Source organism: Orcinus orca, chromosome 20 (assembly GCF_937001465.1).
Source record: "Orcinus orca chromosome 20, mOrcOrc1.1, whole genome shotgun sequence".
Classification (NCBI taxonomy): Eukaryota; Metazoa; Chordata; class Mammalia; order Artiodactyla; family Delphinidae; genus Orcinus; species Orcinus orca.
The window spans coordinates 51,005,261-51,025,134 of NC_064578.1; the positions used below are offsets into that span (position 1 = coordinate 51,005,261).

At 54.6% G+C, this 19,874-nt stretch overlaps 1 protein-coding gene across 2 annotated transcripts; it reads left to right on the forward strand.

The window, feature by feature from the left end:
• The first annotated feature begins 796 nt into the window (after positions 1-796).
• EHD2 (EH domain containing 2) lies at positions 797-18,657 on the forward strand. Of its 2 annotated transcripts, XM_004271108.3 has the most exons (6): positions 797-943; positions 2,951-3,411; positions 3,768-3,865; positions 7,823-8,235; positions 14,032-14,196; positions 16,859-18,657. In XM_004271108.3, exons 2-6 carry the CDS (start codon positions 3,008-3,010, stop codon positions 17,408-17,410), a joined length of 1,632 nt encoding a protein of 543 aa, XP_004271156.1. In that variant the 5' UTR covers positions 797-943; positions 2,951-3,007; the 3' UTR covers positions 17,411-18,657. The 2 variants fall into 2 exon arrangements, with proteins under 2 accessions (XP_004271156.1, XP_049559618.1); XM_049703661.1 differs by lacking the exon at positions 2,951-3,411 and having other exon boundaries at positions 830-943.
• The last annotated feature ends 1,217 nt before the right edge of the window (positions 18,658-19,874 follow it).

Consider the following 19,874-nt stretch of genomic DNA (forward strand, 5'->3'; position numbering starts at 1 on the left):
CAGCGATGAGTGAACAATCCCTAGAAATTCCAAAACAACCGAAGTGTGAGAACATCCGCGATTCCTCTTGCTGACAGTCTAAAATCCCTGCTCTCGTGGAGCTCATGTTCTCGTGAGGGAGATCGTCGCTGAAGCAGAGAAATGTGAAATATGTAGAGTGGTGATAAAGACAGCAGAGAAGAATAAAGCAGCGATAATGGATAAATCGTGGGAGATCAGGGAGGGCTTCTCAGAGGAGGTGACATTTGGGTGGAGACCTGAAGGAGGGGAGGGGAGGGAGGGAGCCACTTGGATCCCTGGGGGAGACAGCATTCCAGATGGAGGAACGAGAAGTGCAAAGGCCCTGAAGTTGGAAGGTTGTATGAGGAAGAGCGAAGAGGCCAGTGTGGCCGGAGCTGAGTGAGCGAAGGGGAGAGAGAAGGAGGTGAGGGCAAAGGGAGCCCGCGGGTCGTTCAGGGTCTTGTGGGCCACTCTGAGGACTTTGGCTTCTACTTGGAGTGAGAGAAGAACCAAGGAGTGTTGTGAGCAGAGGAGTTTCATGAACTCGTTTAAGTTTTAAAATTATTATTACTGATAATAAATTATTAGTAGTATTGGTGTTATTGTTTTATTATTACGATTCCCATGTTAGGAAGGGAGACAGGGATGGAGTTTGAACCCGGGACCGGGAGCCCGCGCACTCACCCATCTCGCAAAGGCGCCCTGCCACTCCCCACCGGGGGGCGCCAGAGGCCCGGCGCCCGGTTTCGTGGGGGGTGCGGGGGGGGGGTGCGGGGGCGCCTTGTCCCGCCCCTCCCGTCCCTCCTCCCTGCTCTCGGCCCCACCCGGCTCAGACGGCTCCGGACTGGACCGCGAGCACAGGCCGATCCGCGGGGCGCCTTGAATCCCCGCGGGACCCCCGCCCAGCTCGTCCGCCCGGTCCAGCCGCCTGCGCGCCCCATCGGTGAGTGGTCCCCGACCGCAGATGTCGCCTCCCAGCCTCCGCCCGCGGAGCCCCCGAGTCTGCCTTGGCTCTGAGTTATTTCCCTGCTCGCCAAAGACCCTCAGTCCCCACCCCAGTCACTGTGTAACGGTCTCCCGGGTCTCCCCACTCCCTTCCGAAACCTCCCTGTCTCCCCCACTCCCCCCAGCCCCTTCCAGTCTTAACAGTGTCCCCCACTCTCCTCCTCCCTTCCAGTGTCTCCCACTCCCTCATCCTCTCAGCCAGAGGGGATCCCCTCCTTGGGGTCTCCCTCCACCGCCCTCATCCATCTCTCTCCTATTTGGTCCCTCCTCCCACCCACAAGCTCCTCTCCTACCTCACCAACCCGATCGCCTGTCCAGTCAACCCCAAAGCGGCCTCCCCAAGATGTCCCCCAGGTCCCTCCCTGCATAGGGCACCACCCAGGGCTCCCTCCCTCTGCCAACATCCCAGGTCCTGGTTCCAGCCTCTCCTTTACCTCTCTGGCATACCTTCCCCGAATTCTTTTCCTTTTTTTTTTTTTAAGTATCATTATGATTTTATGTATTTTAACATATTTGATTTGCAGTTATTTTTGATGTTCAAATTGTCCCATCTTTGGCCAGCGGGAGTCCTGTCTAGCTGAGTCTGTGTCCCTGTGACATGCCCCATCTATGTTTGAGCACTTCCCCACTGTCTGACCCAGGCTCACTTGTTCTTTCCCCACCTCAGCCCCAGAATCAGCCATTTCTTCAAGAAGCCTCAGTTTCTCTTTTAGTGGAAAATGGTATTTAGAGACTCCAATCTGACGAAAAGTTGGTTCTGTGAAAAGATCAGTGCAATTATAAACATCCAATTAGACTGATCAAGGGGGAAAAAGAAGAAAAAGCAGACACAAACGACTGATACCAGGAATGAAAGAGGGGACATCACTACAGATCCCACAGAGCATGAAAGGATAGTAAGGAAATGTAGAGAACATGATCTGGGCGCTGCAAGTGCTCACTGCTGCTGGGTTGGTAGTTATTTCCCTCCCTAACTCCTTAGACCTATGATAGGAGTGCAGGATCTGCGGTCAGGTTGCCTGGAGTCCCAGCTTGAGCACTTTCTAGCAAAGTGATCTTGGGCAAGTTATTGCTATCTTCTTGAACCTACATTTCCTTGTCAGAAAAGTGGGGATAATAACAGCCCTACCTGACAAGGTTTTTGTGAAGATTAAATGAGTTAGAGCAGTGTCTCGCATGCAGTGATCATAAATGTTACATTCTTGTGAATGCCCAAGCCCCATCATGATCTGGGGCGACCCAGGCAGTAGTTCAGACTCGTTTCTCATCCTTGTGCCCATGTGTCCAGCCACTCTGTCCATCCATTCCACAGCTCCAGGTCATGATATTCCCCACCCTCTCTGCCTAAATGCCCTTGTCATGCCCACTCTTTAGGGAGCAGCTCAAAAGTCAGCCCAGCCAGAGCTTTCCCAATCCTGTGGTTGGCTCACCACGTCCCCCTCTGGTGCCTACAAGTCCACTTGCCCGGCATTTCCCAAGCATCATTGACTGCTTGGTGCCCAGGTTCTGTCCTCACTGGAGGCTCTGACTGTGCGGGGCTGGGGGCGGGGGGGCTGGTCTCTGAAGTATTTTTGCATTCATAGCTCTTGACACATGGTGTGATTTCAGTGAAATTGTGCAAAGTAATGGGAGGGGTGGAGGAGAAAGAAAAAGATGAAGGAATACACTTCTTCCAATCAGCTTCTGCATCGTTCCCTTTGTTTATCTCTTGGTCTTCCACCATCAATCCCCCTTCTTCAATCATGCCATTGTTACTCTGTTTCTCTTCCTCCAGCTGGAATAATCACCTTCCTCCTTCAGCCATCAACTCCTACCATCCACCAACAGTGCTCTAAGAAGCTCCCCTTCCCTACCCATCTTTCTCCATCTATTCGACCTCCTGGCTCTCTTTCTTCTCCACCTCTTCCTCCAGGCAGTCCCCCATCAACATCCTCTCCTCCCACAGGTAGCTCTCCCCCTGTGCATCTCCATCAGCGAGCTCAGCAGGCAGTGTGCAGCCACCATGTTCAGCTGGCTGAAGCGGGGCGGGGCTCGGGGTCAGCAGCCCGAGGCCATCCGCACGGTGACCTCAGCCCTCAAGGAGCTGTACCGTGAAAAACTGCTGCCTCTCGAGGAGCACTACCGCTTCGGGGCCTTCCATTCACCAGCCCTGGAGGATGCTGACTTTGACGGCAAGCCCATGGTGCTGGTGGCCGGCCAGTACAGCACGGGCAAGACCAGCTTCATCCAGTACCTGCTGGAGCAGGAGGTGCCCGGCTCCCGGGTCGGGCCCGAGCCCACCACCGACTGCTTCGTGGCCGTCATGCATGGTGACACCGAGGGCATCGTGCCTGGCAACGCCCTCGTCGTTGACCCAGACAAACCCTTCCGCAAACTCAACCCCTTTGGGAACACCTTCCTCAACAGGTGTGCGGCCAAGAGCCAGGAGTGCATCTTCCTGTCCCTGGCCCCCAACCCTGCCCCATCCCTGTCTGTGTGTCTCTCCTTTTCAGCCCCAATTCCCTTCTCTCTACTAGATCCTTCCTCTTCCTGCCTTCTCTAGGGGAGCAGTTAAGCCAGGGACGCATGGGTTCAACCGCTGTCTAGCTGGGTGGCCTTGGGCAAGTGACTTAACCTCTCTGTTTCTCTCCTATCCTCATCTGGAAAATGGGGATAACCATCCCTGAACCTGATTCTCCTCGGTGCAGTCCTGGGTTCCCTTCTTATGTGTCCTCTCCTCCCGCCCCTCCCTGCACTGACCCCTGACCTTCCCTCTACCCCAGGTTCATGTGCGCCCAGCTCCCCAATCAGGTCCTGGAGAGCATTAGTATCATCGACACCCCAGGCATCCTGTCGGGGGCCAAACAGAGAGTGAGCCGCGGTGAGTGAGGCCCGGATCTCTGGGTCTGAGCGGGGAGGGGCTGGGGGCCTGGACTTTTGGGTCTGAGGCGGGAGGGTCCCAGGGTCTCTGCTAGGACTTGGGCCTGTGTCCACGGGCCCTGAGCTGGTGGGGTAGCAGAAGGGAGCTGGTGGAAGGCTGTGATTCCTCCATGTTGGCACACGTTGAAGGGTGGGGGAGGCGTGTGGGTGAACACGTGCGAACGGGCTGTAGTTGCATATCTGGGTGGGTCTGGAGGATGGAGGGGGAGAGATCAAGAGAGGCAGAGAGAGATACACAAAGTCAAAGATGGACAGAGATTCAGAGAGCGAGGCAGAGATACAGAGAGACAGGAGACCCAGCGAGGAGGCCGAGCCGGGCAGGCAGGCCCTGGGCCCGTGTGAGCTCTTGGCTCTGCGTCTGGGCCCCAGATGGGGCTGAGCAGGACCTGGGAAGGGGAATCTGGGCGGGCGCCAAGGGCGGCCTGGAATTTATAAACAGCTGTGCAGGGGGAGCGTAGAGGGGAGGGGGTGAATTCCAGCGGGGCCTCCGAGGGAGCCCGGCCCCCACCCTCATTCCACCCAGCATTTCTGTCCCCTTCCACCCCTGTCCCACAAGGCCTCGGAGGCCAGAAACTGGGGCAGAGGAGGCTGCAGTGTGGGGCAGAGGGGAGTGGGAGGCCACTGCAGGGAGGCAAGGAGGCTGGGCCCTGGGGGGAGGGCGCGGACGGTTCCGGGAGTCCCTGGCCGCTGCCCAGGAGGTGCCTGTTCCCCGGAAGAGAGGCAGGAGGCAGCTGCAGAAGCAATGGTGGGGGTGGGGAGCTTGGGGCGTGGGCCTGGGAGAGTCGGAGGGGAGGGAGGCCTCCAAGCCAGGGCAGGGGTGCAGGGTGGGAGCCCAAAGGAAGTGGGGAAGAGCAGAGAACAGGGTCCCCTTCCCTTTCAGCAGAGGTAGGGGAAGAGGAGAGTCCGCCCATCTGTCTGTAAGGATGCGTGTGTGTGAGTGTCTGGGAGTCTGTGCCCGCGATTGTGGCAGGGTGTGACTTTGTGTGCAGCTCTGAGGGACTCCGGGGGGCTTTGTGGGATTGTGTGGGACAGTGACTGGTGGTGTTTCCATATGTGGTTGTATTGTGAAATGTGTGTGTGAGCGTGTTGGGCAAGGGAACTCTTCTGTGACTGTGTGGATCATGTAGTGTGTGTCTGGGAAAGTGTGTAATTGTGGGTGTGACTCTGAGGTGTCGGGGCTGTGCTTGGGATTGTACCTGTGTGTGACCATGTAGGAAAGACTGAGGGGATTTTGTTGGATTGGGTGTGATCACATGTGATTGTATCTCTGTATACAGTTGTGCCCTTGTGTGTACAGTGAGGGTGTGTGTGTGTGTATGTGCGTGAGTGTATCTTTTGTGTAACTATATATGATTGTGTCTCTACTTTGGTGCGTGTGCGCGTGTGCACGGGCTTGCGTGTGCCCGCTGCTCTTACTCTGCGGGTCTCACGTCTTTGCAATTGCGTGACCACGGATATCTGTGTAGGTTCCAGATTGTGAGTGGGGGTGTGTTTGGGAGTGTGCATCTTGTAGTGTGCGGCTCTGATGGTGTCCAGGTGTACGCTCCTGAGTGCACGAGTGTGTGTGTGCACGTGTGTGTGCATGTGTGTGTGCACTGGTGGAGCATGCGGCCTCTGCCTGGAATATCTGTGAAGGCCACACGTGTGTGGTTGTAGCAGAGTGGAGCCTTCTGGCGGGGTTCAGATCTGGCCTCTGCTCCTCCTAAACTGTGGGACCTTGGCTGAGCCACTTAACCTCTCCAGGCCTCAGTTTTCTCATCTGTAAAACGGGAACGTGATAGTATCAGCCTCATAGGTTGCCCTGAGGGTTCAATTTAAATGTCAAAATGTATGAAGCACTTAGAGCAGTATTTGGCACACACAAGGTGCTATGGAAGTGCCCATGATGACTGCTTTTCCTCTGCAAGGCTGTCGTTGTGCGCCCCCGGGCGCCTCTCTGCCACGTCTCCGGTTCCCGCGCTGACTCAACCTCCCTCCCTCTGTCCCTCCCTGCATGAGACACACTTTCCAAAGCCGGGCCGCTGTGTGTGTTTGTGTAGACATTGGGGAGGGAGGAGGGGCCCCAGCTGCTGGTGACCTGGCCCTTTCTCCCCGCAAAACAGTGTCACCCACGCCCACCGCATCCCATCCAGTCCCCAGTGGCTGCAGGAGCCTGCTTCCTCCCATGCAGGATTGGCCTGGCACCAGCTCCCCAGCAGAGCGTGGAGGCCCACGGGGCTGCTGCTCTGTTGCTTCCTACCTGCGTATCTGGAGTAAATCCCTTAACCTCTCTGTTCCTCAGTTTCCCCTTTTGGAAAATGGGGGTCATAAGGGTGCCTGTCTCCTGGGGTCGTTTTGAAGATTCAATAAGTTGCATCGGGAAGGGCATGAGATGACTTCGGGTGAATCAGCGATGGCTCCCTGTTCTGCCCGTTAACTCCTCCATCCCCCAGGTTGCCACTCTGTTCCCTCCTCCTGGAAGCCCTCCCTGACCACCCAGGCTGGGTCAGGTGCTCCCCTCTGGGCTGCTGCATCCCAGCCTGACCACTCTGGACTGTGAGCCCAGTAAGGACAGACCTGGGGCTGCCTGAGCCACACTGTGTCCCCAGCACAGAGCAGGCGGCTCTGGGCGTGGCTCCTGGATGACCCCCCCAGCGGTGTCTCACAGGCATCATGAGTAATGTTTACTGCTTACCATGCGCCTAGCACCGTTTTTTTAATGAGTTTTATTGTGGTATAATTTACATGCCTAAAGCTCACTCATTTTAAGTGTATAGTTCAGTGCCAGGCACTGTTTAAGCTCTTTATATATCTTAGCTCATGTGTATTACTTAAAAATTTTTTTTAAATTTTATTTATTTATTTGGCCGTGCGGCATGTGGGATCTTAGTTCCCCCACCAGGGATCGAACCCGCGCCGCCTGCATTGGAAGCAAGGAGTCTTAACCACTGGGCCACCAGGGAAGTCCCCTCATGTGTATTCTTTTAATCTTCACACAGTTCTAGGAGGTAGGTCCTATGATGATTTCCATTTTACTGAGGAGGAAACAGAGGTTCAGAGAGGTTACCTGCTTGCTTTAGGTCACCTAGCTGATGGGGGCAGAGCCGGGATTCAAACGCGGGTCTTCCCAACTGCCAAGTCGGGGGGTCTCAACTGCTCCTCTCTCGCAAGCATCACTTGTTGCTGAATGAATGAGCGAACAAGCAAAAAAGCAAACAGCGTGAATGAATGAGTGAGTGAGGAAATGAAAGGTGAAAGGAATGAATGAATGGGCCCAGGAGCCAGCTGTTGGGATGGGTGCCCCACGAAGGCAAGGACCTTGTCTGAGTGTTCTCTGTGGGACCCCCCAGTGCCCAGGACAGGGCCTGGCACACAGAAGACTCAGTAAATGTTGTGAATAAATTTAAAATATTTAACATCTGCTATGGCAAGAGCGTAACCAGGGCCCGAGTGAAATCTTTAGTTGCTGGACGGTGGGGAGATCTGACAGATCCTGGGGAGGGCCTGGGGTGACGGAGGCACTCGGGGGCCTTGCGGGGGGTAGGGGTGGTGGGTTGTCCATAGAAGCACAGGGAATCTATTAGGAACACTTGAGTGTTTCAATAACTGGGCCAATGCCCGCTGCTAATATCTGCCTAAAGAATGAATGAAAAAGGGGAGGGTGTGATTGCCGCCTGTAGTAGATGGCTTGAGAGACGGGGGCCAGAGTGATGGGGGAAATTCTGAAGGCTGTGGGGACAGAGCTGTGGGGCACTCTTGGGGCCTCAGCTGTTTCTCACAGACAAAAATTTCGAAGGTTAACAACCTGAACGTCCGGTACAGTCTAACTTGAGTCCAAAGGAACGGCTGCATCCCCGTGGCTGGAGGCTCGGGTGCTGACCTCTGCCCCCGGCGCCCATGTATCACCCCTTCCCCCTAGGCTACGACTTCCCGGCAGTGCTGCGCTGGTTCGCCGAGCGCGTGGACCTCATCATCCTACTCTTCGATGCTCACAAGCTGGAGATCTCAGACGAGTTCTCGGAGGCCATCGGCGCCCTGCGAGGCCACGAGGACAAGATCCGTGTGGTGCTCAACAAGGCCGACATGGTGGAGACGCAGCAGCTGATGCGCGTCTATGGGGCGCTCATGTGGGCGCTGGGCAAGGTGGTGGGCACGCCCGAGGTGCTGCGCGTCTACATCGGTTCCTTCTGGTCCCAGCCCCTCCTGGTACCCGACAACCGGCGCCTCTTCGAGCTGGAGGAGCAGGACCTCTTCCGCGACATCCAGGGCCTGCCGCGCCACGCCGCACTGCGCAAGCTCAACGATCTGGTGAAGAGGGCCCGGCTGGTGCGGGTGAGCAGTGATGGGGGGCTGGCTGAGCAGTAACCGGGGCTGGGGAGGCAGCGGCAGCTCTTGCCTTTCCTCTGATCCTCCTCTAACGTGACTGCTGGTCCCTGGCATCAACTCTCTGATTAGCTAAGTTCTCTAATCTGAGAAAGTTCTCCTGCTGTGCCTGGCCCTGTGGCGGGTGGTGCTGGGAACACAGCGGTGACCAAGGCAGTCCAGGGGAGAAGACCACCGCATCCCCAGACAGTGACCATCCAACATTATCAGGGCTGAGACTGGGGAGCCCAGGGGAAATCCAGGAGGGCTTCTTGGAGGAGAGGGCATCTGAGCTGCAAACTGGAGGATGAGGAGGACGAAGAGGGGAAGAGATTCTAGAAAGCAGGACCAGCAAGTGCGTGGACTGGAGATGAGAACATGGCCAGTTCAAGGAAGAGGAAAAAATGTCAGTGTTGAAGCCAGTGTAGACAGTGGGAGTAACTGAATCTGAGCCTAGGGGCAGGGGTGGGGTGGGGTGGGTGAAAGATCACCCAGGGCTGTGGCCTGGAACTTGTGCTTTGTCCTGAGGGCACTGGGGAGCCATGGAAGGATTCAGAGCAGGGGAGGGACAGGGTCAGACTCTAGCTGCCTTCTGGAGGGTGGATTCAAGGGCAGTGAGACTCGGCTCCCAGACCAGGGAGGAGGCTGGGGATTGAGGGTCAAGGAGGAGCCTGGATCAGGACAGGGCCTCCGGGACTGGGAGGGCAGAGCACTGGTTTAAGAGCGTTTTGGAGGACGAATGGAACATTCACAGGGGAGGCTGCCTGCCAGGGTGGAGGTGGGGCAGGAAGCTGGGCAGGCAGGGAGGCCTGGAAGGTTATGGGGGATGGAGGAGCCTGAGGTGTTGGTTTAAGGAGCTGCAGAGAGGGGGTGAGTCAGAGCCCCACCCCCACCCCAGGAATCCTCCTTGGGAGGGAGCCGCCCAGTGTGGTCGGCTCCTGAGGGCTCCAGAGTCCACCTTTCTCTCGTCCTCTGCCCCGGCCCTGGACTGTCTCCGTCTGTCTTTCTGTCTCTCTCTGTGTGTGTCTCTCTACATCTCATTTCTACCTCTTTCTCAGTTTCTCTCTCTCCCTTATTGTCTTTTTCTCCTCTTCTCTTCCCTCATTCATTCTCTTTTCTCTCTCTCTTTCTCCATTCTCCCTCTCTCAGTCCTCCCTCCCTCAGTCTCCCCCGGGTCACCCTCTTCCCCTACGGACCCCGGTCCCCCAGGTCCCTCGGGGAAGCAGACAGCAGCGGGAGGGGGAGCCCAGGGTCCGTGGGACCCAGGGGTGGGGTGGGGCCGGACACCTGGTGCCCCCGCCACGCAGGAGGTGGCTCCGGAAACCCAGACAAACCCCGGAGTCCGGGACCCGCGCCCCGGCCCACCCCGCCCACCCACGTTATCTCTTCCTGGCACCTTCCGCGGCTTCCTCTCTGGAAAAGCCATTAGTGCCTGGCCTCCTCCTGTCTTCTGGGTTCCCGAGGAGCCGCCCTTAGGCCCCGTCCCCTCTCCCCGTTGGCCCGCTCTCGCAGGCCCCACCCACCGGCCTGGCCACACCCCTGCCCTGATTGGCCTTCTCAGACCTGCAGACCACTCCTTCCCCTTCCTCCTGCAAATCCATCTATGGCTCCCCGGGGCCAATCAAGACACGGGGTCTACAATGACCAAGCCTTGTTGCTTCTCCCCTGCCCCGTGTCACCCGCTCATCCCCCACATGTGATTCTGCCACACTTGGTCCAGCCATCAAACAACAGCACACACCGTTTACCTCCCCATATGCTCTCCCCCAACAGTACAAGGCCTTTCCGCACTCTTGGTAACTACCCCTCTGTGCCTCAGTTTCCCTGTCTGTCCCAGTGTCCGATGTGGATGAGTCCTCTGGCTCTGCCCTTTGGTTGAAGTGGCAGCTGCTGCTAGAAGGGGCGATTTCACTGTGCTGTGACACTTGAGGCCAGGGTCTTGGGAGGTTCTGATTCTAAGGAGACCAGGATGCCGTGAACCTTCATACCGAGCTCGCTGAGGTGACTCGATAGCATTAATTCAACAAACAATTATTGAGCACCTACAGTGTGCTCCTGCACTGTTCTAGGTCCTGAGGATAGAGCAGGGAACAAAACCAGATAAAGTTTCTTTTCTTGTAGAATTGCTTTTTAATTGGGAAGTGGATGTTAAACAAATTAATCTCTAATATTATATTGTATGTAATAAGGATTATGAAGAAAAATGAAGCAGAGAGACTGGTGAGAGGCTATTTTAGGGTCATTGGGGAGGGTCTCCTGGAGTAGGCGATATTTGAGCAGAGGCCTGAAGGAGGGGAAGGGGTGAGCAGAGTGGAGATCTGGGGGAGACCATACCCAGGCAGAGGGAACAGCAAGCGCAAAGGCCCTGAGGCCGGGACGTGCTTGAATGCAGAGCCCAGGGTGGTGGAGATGGGAGATGAGGATTCAGAGCCAGCCAAGGTACCACCAAAATGTTTAGCATTCTAAACCTATGACTCATTAAAAGGACTTTTTATTTTTAACATCTTTATTGGAGTATAATTGCTTTACAATGGTGTGCTAGTTTCTGCTTTATAACAAAGTGGATCAGCTATACATGTACATATGTTCCCATATCTCATCCTTCTTGCGTCTCCCTCCCACCCTCCCTATCCCACCCCTCCAGGCGGTCACACAGCACCGAGCTGATCTCCCCGTGCGATGCAGCCGCTCCCCACTAGCTCTCTGTTTTACATTTGGTAGTGTATATATGTCCATGCCACTGTCTCATCCCAGCTTACCCTTTCCCCCTCCCCGTGTCCTCAAGTCCTACATCTTCATATCTGCGTCTTTATTCCTGTCCTGCCTCTAGGTTCTTCACTAAAAGGACTTTTTAACGAGTGCTTTTAATTGAACATTTAAGACCATCTCATGGGAAGGCACTCATGTTCTGTCAAACGTGCCCCCTCCCACCTCTGACCCCAATGGCTCTCAGGTCCTCTTCCTTGCAGGCAACCCCCGTGAGTAGTTTCTTGTGTCTTTTTCCAGATATATTCTATTTTTATTTAAGCCTATCCATTTAATTATTGAGCTTCTTATTAAAAATAGGACATATGAATGCTCTTTTTTTCTCTCTCCTTTCTTTTTTTTATAAAAATATTTATTTATTTATTTGGCTGCAGCGGGTCTTAGTTGCGGCGTGAGGGGTCTTCGTGGCAGCGTGTGGGATCTTCAGTTGCGGCACGTGGGACCTTTTAGTTGCAGCATGTGGGATCTAGTTCCCTGACCAGGGATCGAACCCGGGCACCCTGCATTGGGAGTGCAGAGTCCCAGCCCCTGGACCACCAGGGAAGTCCCCTCCTTGTTTGCTTTTCGATAACTTATGAGATCGTGGCTCAAAGGTTCTCAAGTTCATTGGTTTATTCCACAAATATTTCTTGAGTCTTTTCTCTGCACACTGTGCCGGCGCTGGGGACAGAGGGAACAGACAAGGTCCCAGCCCTCCTGAAGCTCACATTCTGATGGAAGGAGACAGAATAAGTAAACTAACAGATAAATGAAATAATGATGAATTGTGATAAGTGCTGTGAATGAAACAATAAAAGTAAAGGTAGAAAGGAATTGGATGGTGGTGCTTGCGGCACCTGCTTCCCATAAGATGGCCTCTGTGAGGAGATGACATCAAAAGGAAGCTGAAGGAGCCAGTTGTTGGGAGACTAGGGCAGAGTTCCAGGTGGGGAGTAGCACGTGCAAAGGCCCTGAGGTAGGAAAGTGGTTGGCATGCTGATTAAAAAAAGGACGGCAGGTGAGGAAGCTGGAGCAGATGGAGGGAGATAAAGTTGCATGAAGTGGGAGGAGCCAAGTCGTGTAGAGCAGTCTCAGGCCCTCATTACACTCTTAAAAGTTATTGAGGCTCTCGGGCTTCCCTGGTGGCGCAGTGGTTGAGAGTCCGCCTACGAATGCAGGGGACGCGGGTTCGTGCCCCGGTCCGGGAAGATCCCACATGCCGCGGAGCGGCTGGGCCCGTGAGCCATGCGCCTCCGGAGCCTGTGCTCCGCAACGGGAGAGGCCACAACAGTGAGAGGCCCGTGTACCGCAAAAAAAAAAAAAAAAAAAAAAAAATTATTGAGGCCCCCCAAGAGTTTGTATGTACACGGATTAAATCTTTCTAAATTAACCATATTAGAAGTTAAAACTGAGGGTATTCCCTGGCGGTCCAGTGACTAGGACTCAGCACTTTCACTGCCATGGCCTGGGTTCAATCCCTTATCGGGGAACTAAGATCCCACAAGCCTCGCGTTACATCCAAAAACAAAACAAAACAAAACAAAAAACAGTAAGTTAATACTAAGAAAATGTTTCATATTTATTTCTCTCATAATATTAATTAACCAACAATACTTATATAATTTTTTTTTTCAGCTGTGCCGCATGGCTTGCGAGATCTTAGTTCCCCGACCAGGCATCAAACCTGTGCCCTCAGCAGTGAGAGCACAGAGTCCTAACCACTGTACCACCAGGGAATTCCCAAACAATACTTATATCCTTATTGATAAGTAACATTTATTATAAATGTTACCTATACATTTTGATCATGTCGATGTATACTAATGAACAGATATTGATAATAATTAACATTGTAAGATCATTTAAAATAGCAAGAAAAAATCTACTACCTGTTAACCTAAGTAACAGATGTTGTATGAAAATTAACTGTTTTCCAAACCCAAAAAAAAACCAACTTAGGGAGGACAGTGGCCCTGTTTTACATGTTTGCAAATCTCCTTAATGTCTGGCTTCAGAGGAGACATCTGGATTTGCGCATCTGTTTCTGCAGTCAATTGCAATATCTTTTAGCCTTTAAAAACTCGACTGTCCACTGGGGAGGAAATGAGAGTAAAAAGACACACAACACCTTAATATTCTTATGAAAATAGTTTTGAGTCTGCAAACCCCTGAAAGGGTCTCGGGGACCCCCGGGCCACGTTTGAGAATTGCTGCAGTAGGGCCTTATCAGCTGTGGGAGGAATTTTGCACTTGGATAAGAAGCAAATCGTTACATAGTAGCAGTGTCTCATGGTGCCGCACTTGTTCCTTAAAAAAGCAAAACAAAACAAAACAAAAACGACCCTCCAGCTGCTACTTCATGGGGAAAGGATTGGAGGGGCTGGAGGGGCCAGAGGAAAAGCCAGGAGTCCAGTGGGGTGACTGGTGTGTCCTCCCCAGGCAAAAGATGGGACTGCTGGGATTGGGGGTGCAGCAACGGAGGTGCAGAGAAATGGAAAAGTAGAAGAGAGATTTAGGAGTTAAAAGGGCTCGCTGATGAAACAGATGTGGCCAGTGAGGAGAGAGAATCAAATCAGGAATGATTTTCAGATTTCTGGGCTCCACTGGGTAGGGAGAGGTAGAGGTGCCGTTCGTCTCCCGAGATGGGCACAGCTGAGAGTGGCACAGCTCTGGGAGCTGGACCTGAATTCCATTGCGGGCGTCCTAAGACGGAGCTGTCCAGGAATGTTGACAAGGCAATCAGCTCTGAGTCTTGAGCTCCAGGGAGAGGCCAGGGCTGGTATGTAGGTTTGGCAGTGGACGTGGAGGGATGTTTATGCCACGGGAGGGGCTGAGGGTACCTAGAAGAGATGGGAAGCCCTTGTACCCGCGGCAGCAGCAGCTCACCTGTAATTGTTAGAAATGCACATTCTCAGGCCCCACCCCAAACCTAGTGAATCAGAAACTCCGGGCAACCCATGTTTTAACGAGCCCCGCAGGTGACCGTGAGGCAGGCTTAGGTGAGAACTCTCCTCCCCACAGGTTCACACCTACATCATCAGCTACCTGAAGAAGGAGATGCCCTCCGTGTTTGGGAAGGAGAACAAGAAGAAGCAGCTGATCCTCAAGTTGCCCGTCATCTTTGCCAAGATTCAGCTGGAGCATCACATATCTCCCGGCGACTTCCCGGACTGCCAGAAGATGCAGGTGGGAGGCCGCTCAGGAGCAAGGCATCAGGGGTGATGTGATGGGAAGGTTGGCTTCCATGGGCTCGGGGATGGGACCTTGAAAACTAGAGGGATGGATGGCAGGTTCCTGAAAGCACTTCCCGCAAATGATTCTGTGGGAGCGTGGTTTTGTGAATTAAGGGAGTGAACAGCAAACCCAAAGCAACTGTGGCTTCGTTAGGATAGAAGTTTATTTCTCTCCTTCATAAATGTCCTGGAATATGGTCCAGGGCTGGTTTGGTGCTTTACAGAGCCAGGGACCCAGTCTCCTTCTGTCTTAATCCTCCTCCAAGTCTGGCCTCCAGTCCCAAGAACCCCGTCATGGTACAAAATGGCTGTGGAAACTCCAGCCATTGTGTCTGCATTCCAGCCAGCAAGAAGAGGGGGAGGAGCGGGGCGGGAGGGGAAGCTAATGGTACAGTCTCTCTCTTTAAAAACACTTACTAGAACAGTGCTGTCCAATAGTACTTTCTATGGTGACTTTCTATGCCATGCTGTCCAATGTGGTAGCCATTAGCCACATTAAAACTGAAAGTTTAGGTTTTAGTTTTAACTAATTTAAATTTAAATAACCACATGTGGCTACTGCATTGAACAGGGCAATTCTAGAGTTGCATGTGCAACTCGTGCTGACATCCAATTGGCTAGAACTTAGTCACATGGCCACAGCTGCTGCAAGGGAAGCTGGGAAGTGTAGTCTTTTCTCTAGGTGGCCAGATACCCAGGTAACGTTCAGGGATTCCATACTGAGGAAGAAAGGAAGATGGATATTAGGGGATAACCGGAGGCTCCTCACATGTCCAGGCCTAGGATTAACCAGTGTCGGGGAAAGCACTGAGTCTGGGTGTGGCAGTGTGGGGTAAATGAAGGGCCGCAGGAGGTGGGCAGGGCAGGAGTGACCAATGCACGTGGGGACAGAGGTCCAGGCTCAGGCATGCAGGCAAGGACTAGCGCCCCTAACCCAGCCTCTGTTTTGAGGTTGTGTTAGGCTGATACTGAAAGCCTGTGACCTTTAGGTCTTAGATATTTCTAGTTCAATACTGAACAATTATAATAGAGTGAATTTCCCCTTGGTCACTGACTAGCTCTGTGAACCTGGTCAAGTCACTTAACTTTTCTGAGCCTCAGTTTCTTCAGCTGGAAAATTGGCATCCTGATAGTATCTACCTTGGATGCTTAATCGGCCAGTGTTCGCGACCTCCTTAGACAGTGTCTGGCACAGAGTTTGGGCCGAATCAAGGTTTCTCAGCCTCCACACTCCCGACATTTGGGGCCAGATAATTCTTCCTTGTAGGGGGTGTCCTGTGCATTGCAGGCTGTTTAGCAGTATCCCTGGCCTCTGTTCACTAGATGCCAGTAGCACCCCTGAGTTGTGACAATCAAAAATGTCTCCAGGGGCTTCCCTGGTGGCGCAGTGGTTAACAGTCCGCCTGCCGATGCAGGGGACACGGGTTCGTGCCCTGGTCCGGGAAGATCCCACATGCCGCAGAGCGGCTGGGCCCGTGAGCCATGGCTGCTGAGCCTGTGCGTCCGGAGCCTGTGCTCCACAATGGGAGAGGCCACAACAGTGAGGCCCGCGTACCGCAAAAAAAAAAAAAAAAAAAAAAAAAATATCTCCCGATATTGCCCACTGTCCCCTGGGGGACACCGTCATCCCTGGTTGAGAGCCGCTGGGCTAGATAAAGAGCAGCTGTGAATATTACGCTGACATTTATTGAGCACTTCATCCAGATGAATTCATTTCGCCTTTCCCGCCTCCCAGTGAGGGGAGTGCTAGTTCTCAACCTGTTTTACACATCTGGAAACTGACAGGGAAACCAGAGAGGTCAACTCACTTGACTGAGGACACACAGCTCCCAAGTGGCAGAGCTGGGTTGGAACCTGGGCAGCCTGGCCCTGGAGTCCTCCGTACTCATCACCATTAATCACACCCCCGTCTCTTTATGGTCATGATCAGTGGAGCTCTCTGCCTTGGCTCTGGAAATTAATGTGGTGCTGCGATATGGACTGGTCTTTGCTGCAACTCTTCTGGGGCAATCGCGTTAACAGCTGCACGTGTGAGAAGCAGCGTGACCACAAACCCAGCCCTGCAGCGGCTCTAGTACCAGATGACTTCTTGCCCCGGGGGTGGGGGGTAGTCCCAGGATCTCCTGATGACCTGTCCATCCCAAACCTAACCTCCAAATATGGAGCAAGCCGCTTAGCCCTTTCTGTGAGGTCGGGTAACAGAGCCAGCAGGGTGGCAGGAATTGCATTTTCTCAACGTGCATAATGGTGGGGATGCTGACTGGGCAGCTGGGGTACCGTAGAGGGTGGGCAGGACTGAGGGCTGGTGGGTGTGCTCTGGTAAAGCCATGGCTGATGTCAAAATGTTGAAATCCTTCTCTACCAGCTGATGAAAGGCCCCTGCTCTCCCTACTGTCCAGGGATTCTGGGGTCATGCCCGGCACTGGGTGGGGTGGGGGGCACCGTGGGACCTTGCTGCCCAAGTCTCTTCTGAGTGGTGGGTACCCAAGTGGATTGGGGTGTTCAGATAATCAAATACTTCTGCACCTCTCTGTCAAGAGCTGCCCGGAGCCAGCACGGGGCTGGGGGGCTTCGGGATGGTGCCCCCTGACTTCTCTGTGTTCCCCTCCCCACAGGAGCTGCTGATGGCTCACGACTTCACCAAGTTCCACTCGTTGAAGCCGAAGCTGCTGGAGGCGCTGGATGAGATGCTGACCCACAACATCGCCAAGCTCATGCCGCTGCTCCGGCAGGAGGAGCTGGAGAGCACGGATGTGGGCGTGCAGGGGGGCGCTTTCGAGGGCACGCACATGGGCCCCTTCATAGAGCGGGGGCCTGACGAGGTCCTGGAGGACGGCGAGGAGGGCTCGGATGATGAGGCTGAGTGGGTGGTGACCAAGGACAAGTCCAAATATGATGAGATCTTCTACAACCTGGCGCCGTCCGATGGCAAGCTGAGCGGCACCAAGGCCAAGACCTGGATGGTGGGTACCAAGCTCCCCAACTCTGTGCTGGGCCGCATCTGGAAGCTGAGCGATGTTGACCGAGACGGCATGCTGGACGACGAGGAGTTCGCCCTGGCCAGCCACCTCATCGAGGCCAAGCTCGAGGGCCACGGGCTGCCCACCAACCTGCCCCGCCGCCTGGTGCCACCTTCCAAGCGGCGTCACAAGGGCTCCGCTGAGTGAGCCAGCCGCTGCCTGCCGGCCCTTCCTCCCTCTTGCCCTGCTGTGGCTCCCCAGCTCCGGATGGCTGCACGCACATTCCCACCCTGGCCCATGTGCACCCTGCCTGCCCACTCTCCCAGCTGCAAGGATGGGGGTCCCTCTGTGGGGACCAGGGGAGGGGCAAGGCTTCTCTGCCCACCCTTCACACCTCTACCCTCACGTACACTTAGCACATCATTCCGACACTAATACACACACACACACACACACACACACACACACACACACACACAAGCATCCATCCATGCATCATTCATTCAAAAATTTGTTTGAGCACCTACTATGTTCAGGGCTCCTTCTAGGCACTGGGGATTACAGCAGAGAGCAAAACAGACACCTCTATATGCCCTCATGGAGCTGACATTCTCAGGAGAGACCACCTACAGAATCACTCAAACACACAGAGACACACCCCCAGGCCTAACCCGTCTGATCCGTGATTCTGAGCAGGACCCCTCATAAGTGAGCGGCCACTTGGTTGAAATGACTAACAGAGGGTCCCCTTGCCCTGCTTCCTCTTGCCCAGCCAGGCGGGGACCCTCCACCCCATGGCGTCCTCAGGTCTTGGCACCACTGGGGGCTGGGGGGGGGGAGCCACACCTCCTACTTCCTCAGCTGGACCCCTCAGCCCCTCCCCCCAGTTCCTGCCACACCCCTTTCTTTAAGAAGGATCCTCTGCAGACCAAAAACCGCCTTCCATCCCTGCTTCTCCCAGAAGGCGTCCGCTCTGAGGCCTTTCTGTCCTCCACTCACCTGCCCTGGATTGAAAGCCCAGCCTGCGCCCCCCACCTCAGGCTCCCCACAGCTGGTGGTCCGAATTTTAGACTGCTGGGGCACAGGGCCCACCATCAGTCCATATTTAAGTGGAGCCCCTGCCAGATAGGCCCCAGGATGTTATTTTAGTCCCCTTTTCAGGGACGTCGTGGGGGGAGGGGCTCTTGGTGCTACAACCCTCCCTCCCCTCCCCTAAAGGGAACTCTCACCCCCCCTACACACACACCTTTTCCTGCCTTCACTACGTATTAGTGCTTGACCCTGGTGGGGGACCACACGGAAAAGATGGGGAAGCGCGAAACAGATGGGGACGATGCCCCCTCCAGGGTGTTCGCTGGGATTCCCACGCCCATCACCCCTCACCCCGTGCCTGGGAGGGGATTGTGAACGTAATAGCGTTCCCACAGTGCAAATAAAGCCATGGCTTCTTTCTCTGTGGGAGTCAGGCTGTCTTGGGACAGGTTAGAGGTGGGGATCGCTCTCCCCACCAAACCCTCTGGGGAAGGAGAGCCCTGGGCAGAACTTCAGGGGGGTACCCTCCAAGCTCTCAGGGGCAGAGGTGGAGGCCGTGACTCAATGCTGCGGGAGCCTGATGACTCAGGCCTGGGCTGGGGACCAGACCGACATATTTTCCGAAGAAAAGTTACTCTGAGGCCCTCCCTCCGGGACATCCCTCCCTCAGACCTCCTGCCGCGGGGGCCTGGGAACCAAGCCCTGGGCCGTGGGGTTGTGTGTATGTGTGTGTGTGTGTGTGCCAACTTGGTTACAAGGTGCCCCCGTCCTCCTCCCTGCCCGCCGACGTCCACCCACACAACCTGGGTACATAGCTTCTGACACAAAACACCGAGGACAAGCGGGCTCCCGGAGGGGTAGGAGGTGATGCTGCCCATTAGGATCCCCAAACTGTGCGCACGCGCTCGCTCACGCCCAGGGGGGACCCCGCTCGTGGTCTCGCCGACTCACACCCGAGGCCACACCCACGGCCCCCGGGACACTCTGGCCTCGCGCCCTCCCCGCCCACGCGCGCCCGGTGGCGCGGCTCCTGGCGCCCCCTGGTGGACACACGAGAGCTAGGCTGGCCGGTCGCTGAACCCCCTGCCCCAGGTGGTGGGTGATCAGGTCTCCAGGGCCAAATCCCGGGCCTGTCACCTTCCCCAGGCCGAGTTCCGCTGTGTAACCCCGGAACACAGCGTGGCACCTTCCTTCTCTGTGCCTTTTTTCTTTTCGAGTGGAGAACGGCCTTATGAGGCTCTGGATCCCTACGGATGGTTGCCAGGGCCCAAGGGCATCTGAGCTCCCTTTCCTTATTTGTAAACAGCATAGATTAATTGGTTCTAAGATAAAGTCTCAGGGGGCGAGGAAATAACAATAGTTAACATTTAGATCCCGGCACAATCTTAAGGGTTTTGTATATATTACTTTGTTTAATCTCCAGAATTACCTATGAGGCAGATGAACCATTATCGCCCCCATTTTAGGATGAAGCAACTGAGGCACAACTGTGTAGCTTACCCAAGATTAATGATTCTGAGCCTGTGCTTCTAGGGTTCTAATAATGTATGTTTCTAACATTTCTCGCACGTAAATGTTCTGTGCTCCCAACCTCGACATTCCGAAAACTCTGATTTCCAAGATTCTAGGGTTGGAACAT